This window comes from Capsella rubella, unplaced genomic scaffold (assembly GCF_000375325.1).
Source record: "Capsella rubella cultivar Monte Gargano unplaced genomic scaffold, Caprub1_0 scaffold_1, whole genome shotgun sequence".
NCBI classification, from domain to species: Eukaryota; Viridiplantae; Streptophyta; class Magnoliopsida; order Brassicales; family Brassicaceae; genus Capsella; species Capsella rubella.
The window spans coordinates 1301518-1312092 of NW_006238923.1; the positions used below are offsets into that span (position 1 = coordinate 1301518).

General features: G+C 37.2%; 4 protein-coding genes across 4 annotated transcripts; 3 read left to right on the plus strand and 1 right to left on the minus strand.

Annotated features, from left to right (window-relative positions):
- The first annotated feature begins 308 nt into the window (after positions 1 to 308).
- Positions 309 to 2803, plus strand: LOC17898849 (cysteine-rich repeat secretory protein 3). Its single transcript, XM_006305362.2, has 4 exons — positions 309 to 1164; positions 1315 to 1707; positions 2146 to 2253; positions 2504 to 2803. The coding sequence occupies exons 1-4, from the start codon at positions 741 to 743 to the stop codon at positions 2509 to 2511; spliced, it is 933 nt and encodes a 310-aa protein (XP_006305424.1). The 5' UTR covers positions 309 to 740; the 3' UTR covers positions 2512 to 2803.
- Positions 2804 to 2896: 93 nt separating this feature from the next.
- Positions 2897 to 4701, minus strand: LOC17900790. Its single transcript, XM_006303190.2, has 5 exons — positions 4143 to 4701; positions 3881 to 4053; positions 3686 to 3797; positions 3301 to 3455; positions 2897 to 3217 (listed from the first exon to the last, which is right to left on the minus strand). Exons 1-5 carry the CDS (start codon positions 4548 to 4550, stop codon positions 3169 to 3171), a joined length of 897 nt encoding a protein of 298 aa, XP_006303252.1. The 5' UTR covers positions 4551 to 4701; the 3' UTR covers positions 2897 to 3168.
- A 1177-nt stretch (positions 4702 to 5878) lies between these two features.
- Positions 5879 to 7905, plus strand: LOC17899174. Its single transcript, XM_006303690.2, has one exon. It carries the CDS (start codon positions 5990 to 5992, stop codon positions 7790 to 7792), a length of 1803 nt encoding a protein of 600 aa, XP_006303752.1. The 5' UTR covers positions 5879 to 5989; the 3' UTR covers positions 7793 to 7905.
- Positions 7906 to 8515: 610 nt separating this feature from the next.
- LOC17897808 (auxin-responsive protein IAA12) lies at positions 8516 to 10439 on the plus strand. The gene is made up of 5 exons (XM_006303964.2): positions 8516 to 9061; positions 9348 to 9631; positions 9729 to 9846; positions 9941 to 10002; positions 10097 to 10439. The coding sequence occupies exons 1-5, from the start codon at positions 8637 to 8639 to the stop codon at positions 10171 to 10173; spliced, it is 966 nt and encodes a 321-aa protein (XP_006304026.1). The 5' UTR covers positions 8516 to 8636; the 3' UTR covers positions 10174 to 10439.
- Positions 10440 to 10575: the final 136 nt, after the last annotated feature.

The window sequence follows — 10575 nt, forward strand, 5'->3', positions numbered from 1 at the left end:
AGAGATTCCTTTTCACTTCCTCCAACTCTTTATCTCTCTGGCCTTTTTTAGTTTTTCCATTTATAGCCTATTTTTTCTAATTCTGTTATCTGTAAACATGTTTTGGTATCAGCTATGAAGTGAAGGAAGTTTGTATCTACCTGATCTCCTAAGTAACCAACCACTAAACCAGACTGTGTTGAAATGACTTTAGATTAGATTAGAGACAAAACTTACTTTGAATTAGATTCAAAGGCCACAAGTTGGTGGTAAAAAGGAGGCTAACTAATAAACAGACTCTTATTTAAAAGCTCTCAATTATTTATTTTATATTGCTGCAGTAAATCAAACATTGTACAGTTTCAGAACTGAATGGCTCAGAAGCGTTAAAAGGAAATGAGACTCTCTCTCTCTCTCTCTCACTTCTTCTAATCTCTTCTCACATGTCTTAGAGAGAGAAAGAGTGGTCATCCAAAGCCAAAGCCAAAAAAAAACAAGAACCCAGAAACCTAGAAGACAGAAACAAAAAAAATTAAGCTTTACTGAGCCACCAAGCAACCAATTACATAAACTCAAAAAACCCATAACCCAAAAATCTAAAAAGTCCCACAAAGATTCGATCTTTCAATATCTGTACAATGAGAAAGCCATTGGTTTGATATTTCCAACAATCTTTCTTCCAAGAAACCCCAAAGTTAACAAAGAAAGAAAGAAAGAAAGAAAGAGACCACAAACAAAGCAAAAGAGTCCACACACAACAAATGGGTCTTTCAATCTCTTTCATCAGCATCATCTTGATGATGTGTCTACTGTATCCAGATCTCAGTGTCGTCGTAGTAGAGTCTGCAACAACGGAATACACAACCTTAATCTACAAAGGATGTGCAAAACAGCAATTCTCAGATCCAACTGGTTTATACTCACAAGCACTCTCAGCTATGTTCGGGTCACTGGTATCTCAGTCAACTAAAACAAGATTCTACAAGACCACAACAGGAACAAGCACAACCACAATCACTGGTCTGTTCCAGTGTAGAGGAGATTTAAGCAACCATGACTGTTACAACTGTGTGAGTCGTCTTCCTGTTCTCTCCGATAAGCTCTGTGGCAAAACCATTGCCTCAAGAGTTCAGCTCTCCGGCTGTTATCTTCTCTATGAAGTCGCTGGCTTTTCTCAAATTTCAGGTAACCCCTTTGGCTTCAGATTTTTTTCCGGTTTGGTTAGAATCGAAGTGGTGTGAATTAGGGGAGTATTCAACAAAGGTTATGTCTTTAAACCAATTTAGACCGACGGTTTGGTTTCTCAGAAGTTTCCCGGTATAATTGATATGGCAGGGATGGAGATGCTGTTCAAGACTTGTGGGAAGAGCAACATCGCCGGAACAGGGTTCGAAGAGAGAAGAGACACGGCGTTCGGGGTGATGCAAAACGGCGTGGTGTCAGGGCACGGGTTCTACGCAACCACTTACGAATCCGTCTACGTTTTAGGACAATGCGAAGGAGATGTCGGAGACACTGATTGCAGCGGCTGCGTTAAGAACGCACTCGAGAAAGCTCAGGTCGAATGTGGAAGCGCGATCTCCGGTCAGATTTATCTACATAAGTGCTTCGTCGCGTATAGCTATTACCCAAATGGCGTTCCCAGAAGATCTTCTTCTTCTTCTTCGTCATCATCTTCTTCTTCTTCTTCCTCCAGCTCTGGTTCTTCAGATTCCTCGTCTTCTACAGGTTAGTTTTTTTTTCTTTGATAATTGGGTCCATCAGAATCTACCAACAAAACAAAAAAAGCATCAACCTTTCCTCAAATTGAACATATCTTTATTTCCGATTATAACTAAGGGATCTTCACTTTAATTTGAAGACTTTCATTGTGGGACTTGGTTCTTTGAAGTGGTGTACTTTTTTAATTTCTTTAAAACTAGTAACAGTTATACCTTGGAATTTTCAATATTCCCTATAGGCTGTTCTACAATTAATAACTATGCTTTCATTAAAATACTTTTGTACCCATAATTAAGATGTCTTCTTCAATTAAAAAAGTGGTCTACCACTAATTATTTTTCTTCAAAAAAAGTACTTTTGATAGAGATGTATTTTGTTTGTAATTTTGTTGATGGGAACATGAACATTTTTGATATGCCGGAAAAAAAATGGTGGAAAAAACAGGAGCAACAGGGAAGACGGTGGCAATAATAGTAGGAGGAGCTGCTGGAGTTGGCTTTCTTGTCATTTGTTTGCTTTTCGCCAAAAACTTGATGAGGAAGAAACATGACGGTACCATCCCTTTTCTTCACCTATCTATATTAAATTAAACACATGCATAAGCATCATACAGTATATGATTTACATACATGTAGATGTATAAGCCATATATATATGTAAAATGATATACATGCATTCATATCATACATACTGTACATACCAAACACATGCACATGTGATTGTAGAATATTATTATTAAAGGTAATAATAATACTATTGGAATTGTCATTACTCATTACAACGATATTTTCTTCTTTGGCAGACTATTGAAGAAAGATGGAGAGAAGAAGAGACCAAAAGGAGTCCAATCCCTCAAAAGAGTGAGAGAGAGGCAGACCTCAGTCACAACAAGTTTTCATTTCTTTTTGAGGCTATTAATTCCCAAAGTCCAAAACTTGTTTTAATTTCATGAAAATTGTTAATTATATTTTATTTTAATTTTGTTAGTTCATATTCTTGGGATGTAGGATTTTTTTTTTTTTTTTTTTTGTGTGTATGGGAAGACCATTAGTGAAATGTTCAAAAATTACTTCCAAAAAAAAAGAAGAGAACTTTGTTTTTTTTTTCTTTTTCTCAATCAATTACACTAACTATTCCAACTAAAGAGGGAGTTGAATATTAGTACTAGTCTCTTTCGTTATAAAGTTCGTACAATTAGAGTAACGTAAGCCGGAGCGAATCAATAAGCATTTATATTACATAGTTGGAATATTAAGGTTTGTCTTGCAAAAACACATTCGAATCTGCAAGAGACAACGAGACATCAAATTTGTTTTTTAACGAGATTCTCTCATCGTTTGACCAAAAAAACGAGATTCTCTCATTTCTGAATATACAACACATAACGGAGATGGGTGAAGCTTTCATGTAGAGGAAAAACTTATCAAGTATCAACCTTAGATTTCTTCTTCTTCTTGTTGATGATGATCATTCATCGATTTCCCATAGGAACCGAGCGTACTCTCCAAGAATAATGCTGGCCAAACACAGAAGATGATGATCATATTTCAGTTTTCTTTTCATATGTGAAAAGAAAAGAAACATTGTGTAAAGAGATACCTGTCATTAGGAGAGGCTTCAACGGCCTTCTCGAAATAGACCAAAGCCTTCTCATGGTCACCATTAATACTCCAGAACGCTTTCGCATATCTGCATAGCGTTTCTCCATCTTCTGTCTTGGACAAGCTTGAGCTGCTTTTTTCCCCTGCATCAGGCTTTTTTCCCCGGGACAACAACAATACTCAACATTAGAGACTTAAACCAAAAAGCCTTATGAACAATAAACACCAGGCAGAGTACAAACTTGGGATCATCACCAAGAACCCGCCTAATATGAGCTAAGATGACTACAAGATTCAATGTGAGATTGGAACATAACAGGTAATATTTTTGGTCAGCAGAGTAAACACCAATAAAATCTTTAGTGTTACAAAACAAAACCCACCTCAAATTCTTCTTTTCTTTTCCCGGTTAGGTCTCCAAAAGAGTCCTCATCCTCATCATCATCCTCGGCATCAATCTCCCAGAGGAAACTAGCATATGCCCCAAGAACATCGCTGAAAAAAGGAAATTACGTACAGTCGGGGTAAATTACAATCACACAATCAGAATTGGTATAAACAAGAATGATCCAACAGACCTATCCTCAGGAGATGCTTGAACAGCGCGTTCAAAGTAGTTCATGGCTTTAGCTTCATCTTGGTGAAGCTTCATTACTAATCTACCATAGTTTGCTAAAGCTAATCCATCACAAGGCTCAACTACAGTACACTTATGATAATACTCTTCAGCTCCACTAAGATCTCCTTTGTACTGTCATCACATAACAAGACAAAAATAGAAACTGGTTCAAAAACAGAGTTGATTATACAACACTATGATCAGAGTCAAAACTTCAATACCTCCAAGAAGTTGGCATAGTTTTTGAGAAGCAGAGGATGCAATGGATACTCTTCGAGCATTCCTTTGTAGTAAGCACCACAATTCTCATCATCAAGGCCCGGTAAATCGAATTTGATCTCATCAACATACAAATCAAACTTATCAATCCCTAACCCTGCAGCTAAATGCATAGGAGGACTTGGTGGTCTTTGAATCCCGAAACCTTGTTCTTCTCTCTCACCATCACCACCGTCTTCTTCTTCTACTACTTCCTTGTGTTTCGCAAAACTGAACTCGCCGCCGTCGATAGAATCACTAATCGTAACAGTTCTCTCCAAATTCTCCTTGATTCCAGAAACCGGATCCTCGGAACCGAACCCATCTCCAGAATCGCAGTAACTCGAGAGAGATGCCTCACTCTTCAGCATCTTTTTTTTTTTTTTGGGGTCGTTTCTCTTTAAATCCGTTCAAAGTCTTCACCTTTAGTAAACAGGTTTGGTTGAAATTGTGGTGGATCACACCAAGATTCCTCGGAGGACCCCAACACAACGACTCAATGTAATAATTTTGAGGTTCGTAAGTGAAGCCAGTTTGAGAGAAACAAGATAAGAGTGGGGTTGAAAACTTAGATTTCCTAGGAAACAGCAAATTTACGCAAAGGACCCTTATAGTATTATCTTGTTTTTAAATTTCTCTCTTCAAGTTTACTTTTAATCTATTTGACCCATAACTTCGCAACAAAACAATACTGTATTTTATTCAAGAAGTCATCAAATTAGTCAGTCTTGCTCTTCTTAAACCTTTCAACTCTCTTAACTCTTCACGCTAGGTCTCTTGTATGAGCTGTATCAAATATTCAATTTCAGTTAGCTATGTGTATTTGGATTTTTTCAAAAATTAGTTTGGGTTTCGATTTAGTCAAAAATTAGTTTTGGGTTTCGATTTAGAATAGAAAAAAAAGTGATGTGTTTGGTGACATGAAATAGAGAAAGAAGAGATATCCACATGAGTTTGAGCATTTCTTCCGGGAGGAGACAATTAGGTCCACATGAAGTGAGGTCTATTTGAGTATAGACCCCGCAAAGGTCAAGTGATAGAGAGAAAAAAAAAAGAGAACAACTTGTCAAATTCATTGGTCCATTCAAATAAAATGAAGCCCGTAGTAAATTGTGACAAGGATGTTTTTTAAGGCCAGCCACAAAATAGTAATCAGTTTTGTTCAGTTGGTTCACTTCTTTTTCTTTTCCTAACGGTTCAATTTGGACTAGAGAAACGCTAAATTTTGTTTTTGTCTTGTTAGAAAAAATTATATTTTAAAGAAGACATTGAACATATGTTTTGATTATAGAAGATCATTTACTATTTTTAAGACTTAACTAAACGTTTTATTTACAAAATGGAAAATAAATTAGTAGGAAAAACACATATGAGATATTGTAAAAGTCATGAATTCTTCTTATTCATTGCTATTTTACTTCAAAATATTATTCTAAAATTTTCAAGTTCCATATCTTTTGGTGAAGCAGAATTGAGTCCATCAACAATGTCAACTTCATACCTCACAAATATCTCCATATTTAGTAAACTTTAGCTGAAAATACACCACAATATTCCTAATAAACTCGTTGTCTTTCTCACATACACAAAACCAAATATAGCAAAATGGTTATTATTACCTATTCTCCCACTCTTTCGGAATTCTTTTACCATCAATCAAAAAATCATTCTCTTCTTCATTCATCATTATCCACTTCTCAGAATCGTGAATCGAGAATTGCGAGAGAGATCTCATTCTCCCTCTCGCAATTCTCAAAATCCTCAAATCCAATAAAAATATTTTAATGTAAAATTAACCTGTTGATCCACTATGTCGATGATGTTTCCATCATTTCAGTTGCTAGAGTTGAACATAATCTCAGCTCAAGACTTAGCTCCCGTGGCCCGCAAGACAAAGACTTATGCGGTGGCTTGGGTTCACCCTGAGCGTAAACTCACCACCCGTGTCGACTACAACGGTGGAACAAACCCAACTTGGAATGATAAATTTGTATTTAGAGTCAATGAGGATTTTCTCTACGCCGACACTTCCGCCGTTGTTATTGAAATTTATGCATTGCATTGGTTTCGAGATGTCCATGTAGGTACAGTTCGTGTTCTCATTAGTAATCTCATTCCTCCTAATCGTCGTCCTGGATATCGAACCAGCAATAATGAGTATCGTCGCACCCCACCTCCGGGAATGAGATTCGTTGCACTTCAAGTTCGTCGTTCTTCAGGTCGACCTCAAGGGATTTTGAACATTGGTGTTGGATTGCTTGATGGTTCTATGCGGAGCATGCCACTTTATACGCATATGGATTCTTCTGCTGTGGGATATAGAGATTTGCTTGGAGAAGAGGATCATCATCTACAACATTTGCATTTAAACAGTAATAAAGGGAGCTCAAAGAATCCACAATCTCCTTCTTCGAGACAATATCAATCTGTAATCTCTAGGCCTGAGCTCCGTCGTACGAAGAGTGATACAAGTTCTATGGTGGTCTCAGATCTTCTTAGTAGAGCTGAACGAAGCCGTTTGGCTAATAGACAACCAGCAAGCGTATTATTGAGCAGTGAATCAGAAACTATGCCTACAACAACAGATTACGACGATAAAAAATTGTCTGAGGACTCGCTTCCTAACAAAACCCCTAAGTTTTCAAGACAAAGATATGATTCTATCGAATCAGACCTCATAGATTCAGCGCTAATAGAGAAACCTCATGTGGTAACGCTGAGAAGGGAAAAACAAAAAGTTATATCTTATGGTTTAAACCATCAATCACGTCAAACATCAAGAAAAAAGACAATGTATGAAAAACAAAGATCAAAGAATGATTATGATCACGGTCGAGCTTCTCCATACTTATCAAGGCATGGGACACCGTTGAGATCAAATATAATCGCATCTACTCCGATGCGATCTAATGGAGTTGGATCCACTCCAATGAGATCTAACATCATCGCAATGTCACCAATGCATTCCAACATGGTTGGATCGACTCCAATGCGAACTCCAATCAGGTCTAACATGGTTGGCTCAACTCCAATGAGGTCAAACATGATCAGATCTACACCAATCCAATCAAATTACATGGCTGCACCGATGAAAACTCATCATGATTTTGGTACACCAATGAGAAACTTAGCTCGAAGAAGAATTTTAACTGAATCGGAGTTAGGTCCATCACCATCAGAAGTGGCTGAAAAATTGGCGAAAGATAAATCGCATGAAACAGAGAGCTCTATACTTAGCGAATGGAGTATCGACGAATCTAGCATTGAAGGATTACGTTCCAAGCTAGAGAGATGGCGAACCGAGCTTCCACCATTATACGATATAGGATCAAGCCACATAAGCAGCAGTAATTATGATGGTGCAAGCGTCCATGTCGCAACCGCCGGTGGAGGAATGAGTTCACGGCGAAAAACTCCTGCAACGAAAAAACATAATCGTCGTCACACTGACGGAGGTAATGGACTTTTTTCATGTTTTAGTAAGATTTGTGGCGTGGAATGCAGTTTTGTTTGCGGTGGTGGTGAACCTATAGAATCTGATGGGTCTACTAAGAAAGGTGGAGCTGGACGGATACATCGCTCATATTCTACTGATGATTTGAGCTTTGTGTAATCTTTAATTTTATATTAAATTCGTATTTTTAACCGAATCCATATATATTTTTTTTTTGGAATGGATGAATATATCAATCGTTAAAATAGTAAACAAATATAATCTTATTAAATGTTGATACATTATCTTTATGTGTGTATTCTTCTTAATTTGAAAAAAGTATTTATAAATTTTGTCAATGTTGATAATCATCTTTATAAATATTTGGTTTATACGTGATGATAGTATACAACCGTTTCGTTTATCTCAGAACCCGACTTTAGTTTCTATCAAATCCGTCAATTAGAATGATGAAATTAATGTACTCCATCGATAATATTGATCAAAATCGTAAATTCCACAAAGCTATTGCGCCTGCTATAAAGTTATTAACGGATAATCGAACATCATGATGAATACCTCATCAGTCCTCACCACGATTTATAATAATGAATCTTTATCCCCACCATTTTTTGTTTCTCTTTCTTTATTTTATCATTTTGTTCGACGACAATCATGGTCTCAAAAAGAAGGTCAAAAACAATAATTAATAATAACTAGGAGAATTCGCTTTGTTGTCAAAAATAAAATTAAAAAAATTTGAGTAGGAGAATTAATAAAACAAATACAAGTGGAAAAGGAAAAAGAACTAAAAAAGCAATTCCTTGCACACACACACGACACAACTGTAAACAAGTTTCTTGGGACTCCCTCTTTTATCTTGCTGCTTGAACCAAACACAACAAATAACGCAACGAGAGAGCACGACAGGTTTGATCATGTCGGGAAGAAAAGTTTGAGAAAAAACAATACTATTTTATAACAAAAGAGAAGACTTTTGTTTGGAAAAATTGGGGATTATGGTATGGCCATTACAAGACATATGGGTCCCCAGTTCCTCATCACTCTCTCCACCACCAAATCCTCTCTGTCTCTTTTTACTCCGATTTCATCGTCTCTCTCAAACCCTAAATACCCTCCTACTCTGCTTTTGTCTCTCAAGCTTCTTTTCTTGGCTTCTTTCCAAGACTCTCTCTCTCTTTTGGTATCTTTTTGGATTCTTCTGTTTCTTATTGACATGCGTGGTGGCGGTAGGTCAGAATTGGAGGTAGGGAAGAAGAGTAATGCTCCGGCTGAGACTGAGCTGGAACTGGGATTAGGGCTCAGCCTCGGCGGTGGCCCGTGGAGAGAACGTGGGAGGATTCTTACGGCTAAGGATTTTCCTTCTGTTGGCTTTAAACGCGCCGCTGACTCTTCATCTCACCAAGGAGCTTCTCCTCCTCGTTCAAGGTTCGTCCTTTCTTCTTTTTAATCAAGAAAGCTCGAATCTTTTGATGTGATTGTTACCATCTCAAAACATAGCTTGTGTAGGAGTTCAAGTTAGCTACTGTTCTTGTGAGAGTTAGGTAGCTTGAGAGAAGAAACGCCATTGATGAGCTTTTGCTTGTTCTGTGCTATATAGATTTCACCATGGAGTCATGCATATGTTGATTTGTTCGTAGTGATGATTTGTCTAATTGATTGCATCTTAATTTTCGAGGGTAACTGACTGGAAAATATTGGTTTGTTGTGGCAGTCAAGTGGTAGGATGGCCACCAATTGGGTCACATAGGATGAACAGTTTGGTTAATAACCAAGCTATGAAGGCTGCAAGAGCCGAAGAAGAAAAAGAAGAAGATGGGAAGCAGAATGATGGGTGCAAAGATGTGTCAGTGAAGGTGAATGGGAAACTACAGGGTTTAGGATTTGTTAAGGTGAATATGGATGGAGTTGGTATAGGCAGAAAAGTGGATATGAGATCTCATTCGTCTTACGAAGACTTAGCTCAGACGCTTGAGGAAATGTTCTTCGGAATGACAGGTCAGTGTTCTTGTCAAGTGCTTATACTGTACTTGAAAACCGATCTTGATCTATTTGACTATGGAGCTTCACTGGCATTTTCTTTTTAAACCATCAGGTACTACTTGTCGAGAAAAGGTTAAACCTCTAAGGCTTTTAGATGGATCTTCAGAATTTGTGCTAACGTATGAAGATAAGGAAGGAGATTGGATGCTTGTGGGTGATGTTCCGTGGAGGTAAGAATTGAAACTTGAGCTGTGTTCGACAATTCAAAGTCTGAATAGTCGTCTCTACATTAAGGTCTATATTATTTTCTCCCATTTTGTTTAGAATGTTTATCAACTCGGTGAAAAGGCTTCGGATCATGGGAACCTCAGAAGCTAATGGACTTGGTAAGTTTTAAACACCATCTTTTGGATTCTTGATTTCTCATTTAGTCATCGTGATCAATAAAAACATAAATGATTGAAAACATTCTTAATGCAGCTCCAAGACATCAAGAGCAAAAGGATAGACAAAGAAACAACCCTGTTACCAAAGATGGCACTGTTATGGTTTCTTGAGTTTTGCAAGTTTTACTCATTACTTTTAGGAGAAAGTATACTGGAGAATCGAAAAAGGCAAAGTACAACCTTATATTTGTTTTTAATCCGGGTCTTCGGATATGGTTTTACTCTATGTCAATTTCAATTCCTAGTTTCCTTGTTTCTTCTTTCGCTGTGTAATAAGTTTTTTTTTCTGTTCTACTCAGAGAATGCTCTTGTTTACTTCTCTCAGATTGTAAATAGTCGAAGCTAAATTAATTATGTGTAGGAGTTGTGTTTCTCTTTGGGTGTTGTTGATTTCAAGGATTGTATTACACTTCCTTCATATTGTATACTGTATCTCAAAACTCAAAAACATTTTGGAGAAACAAAGAAGACTGGAAAAAATAGAAAAACTGGTCAGTTTGCCCAAAAAAAAAA

What these genes read in the sequence shown, in the direction of transcription:
- LOC17898849 (XM_006305362.2), top strand. Translation starts at nt 741, where the DNA reads ATGGGTCTTTCAATCTCTTTCATCAGCATCATCTTGATGATGTGTCTA. An exon ending in TGGCTTTTCTCAAATTTCAG is followed by an intron (nt 1,165 to 1,314) that starts GTAACCCCTTTG and finishes TTGATATGGCAG; the next exon opens with GGATGGAGATGCTGTTCAAG. An exon ending in AGATTCCTCGTCTTCTACAG is followed by an intron (nt 1,708 to 2,145) that starts GTTAGTTTTTTT and finishes TGGAAAAAACAG; the next exon opens with GAGCAACAGGGAAGACGGTG.
- LOC17900790 (XM_006303190.2), bottom strand. Translation starts at nt 4,550, where the DNA reads ATGCTGAAGAGTGAGGCATCTCTCTCGAGTTACTGCGATTCTGGAGAT. An exon ending in ACTATGCCAACTTCTTGGAG is followed by an intron (nt 4,054 to 4,142) that starts GTATTGAAGTTT and finishes ATGTGATGACAG; the next exon opens with TACAAAGGAGATCTTAGTGG. An exon ending in AAAGAAAAGAAGAATTTGAG is followed by an intron (nt 3,456 to 3,685) that starts GTGGGTTTTGTT and finishes CGGGGAAAAAAG; the next exon opens with CCTGATGCAGGGGAAAAAAG.
- LOC17899174 (XM_006303690.2), top strand. Translation starts at nt 5,990, where the DNA reads ATGTCGATGATGTTTCCATCATTTCAGTTGCTAGAGTTGAACATAATC.
- LOC17897808 (XM_006303964.2), top strand. Translation starts at nt 8,637, where the DNA reads ATGGCCATTACAAGACATATGGGTCCCCAGTTCCTCATCACTCTCTCC. An exon ending in AATGTTCTTCGGAATGACAG is followed by an intron (nt 9,632 to 9,728) that starts GTCAGTGTTCTT and finishes TTAAACCATCAG; the next exon opens with GTACTACTTGTCGAGAAAAG. An exon ending in CTCAGAAGCTAATGGACTTG is followed by an intron (nt 10,003 to 10,096) that starts GTAAGTTTTAAA and finishes TTCTTAATGCAG; the next exon opens with CTCCAAGACATCAAGAGCAA.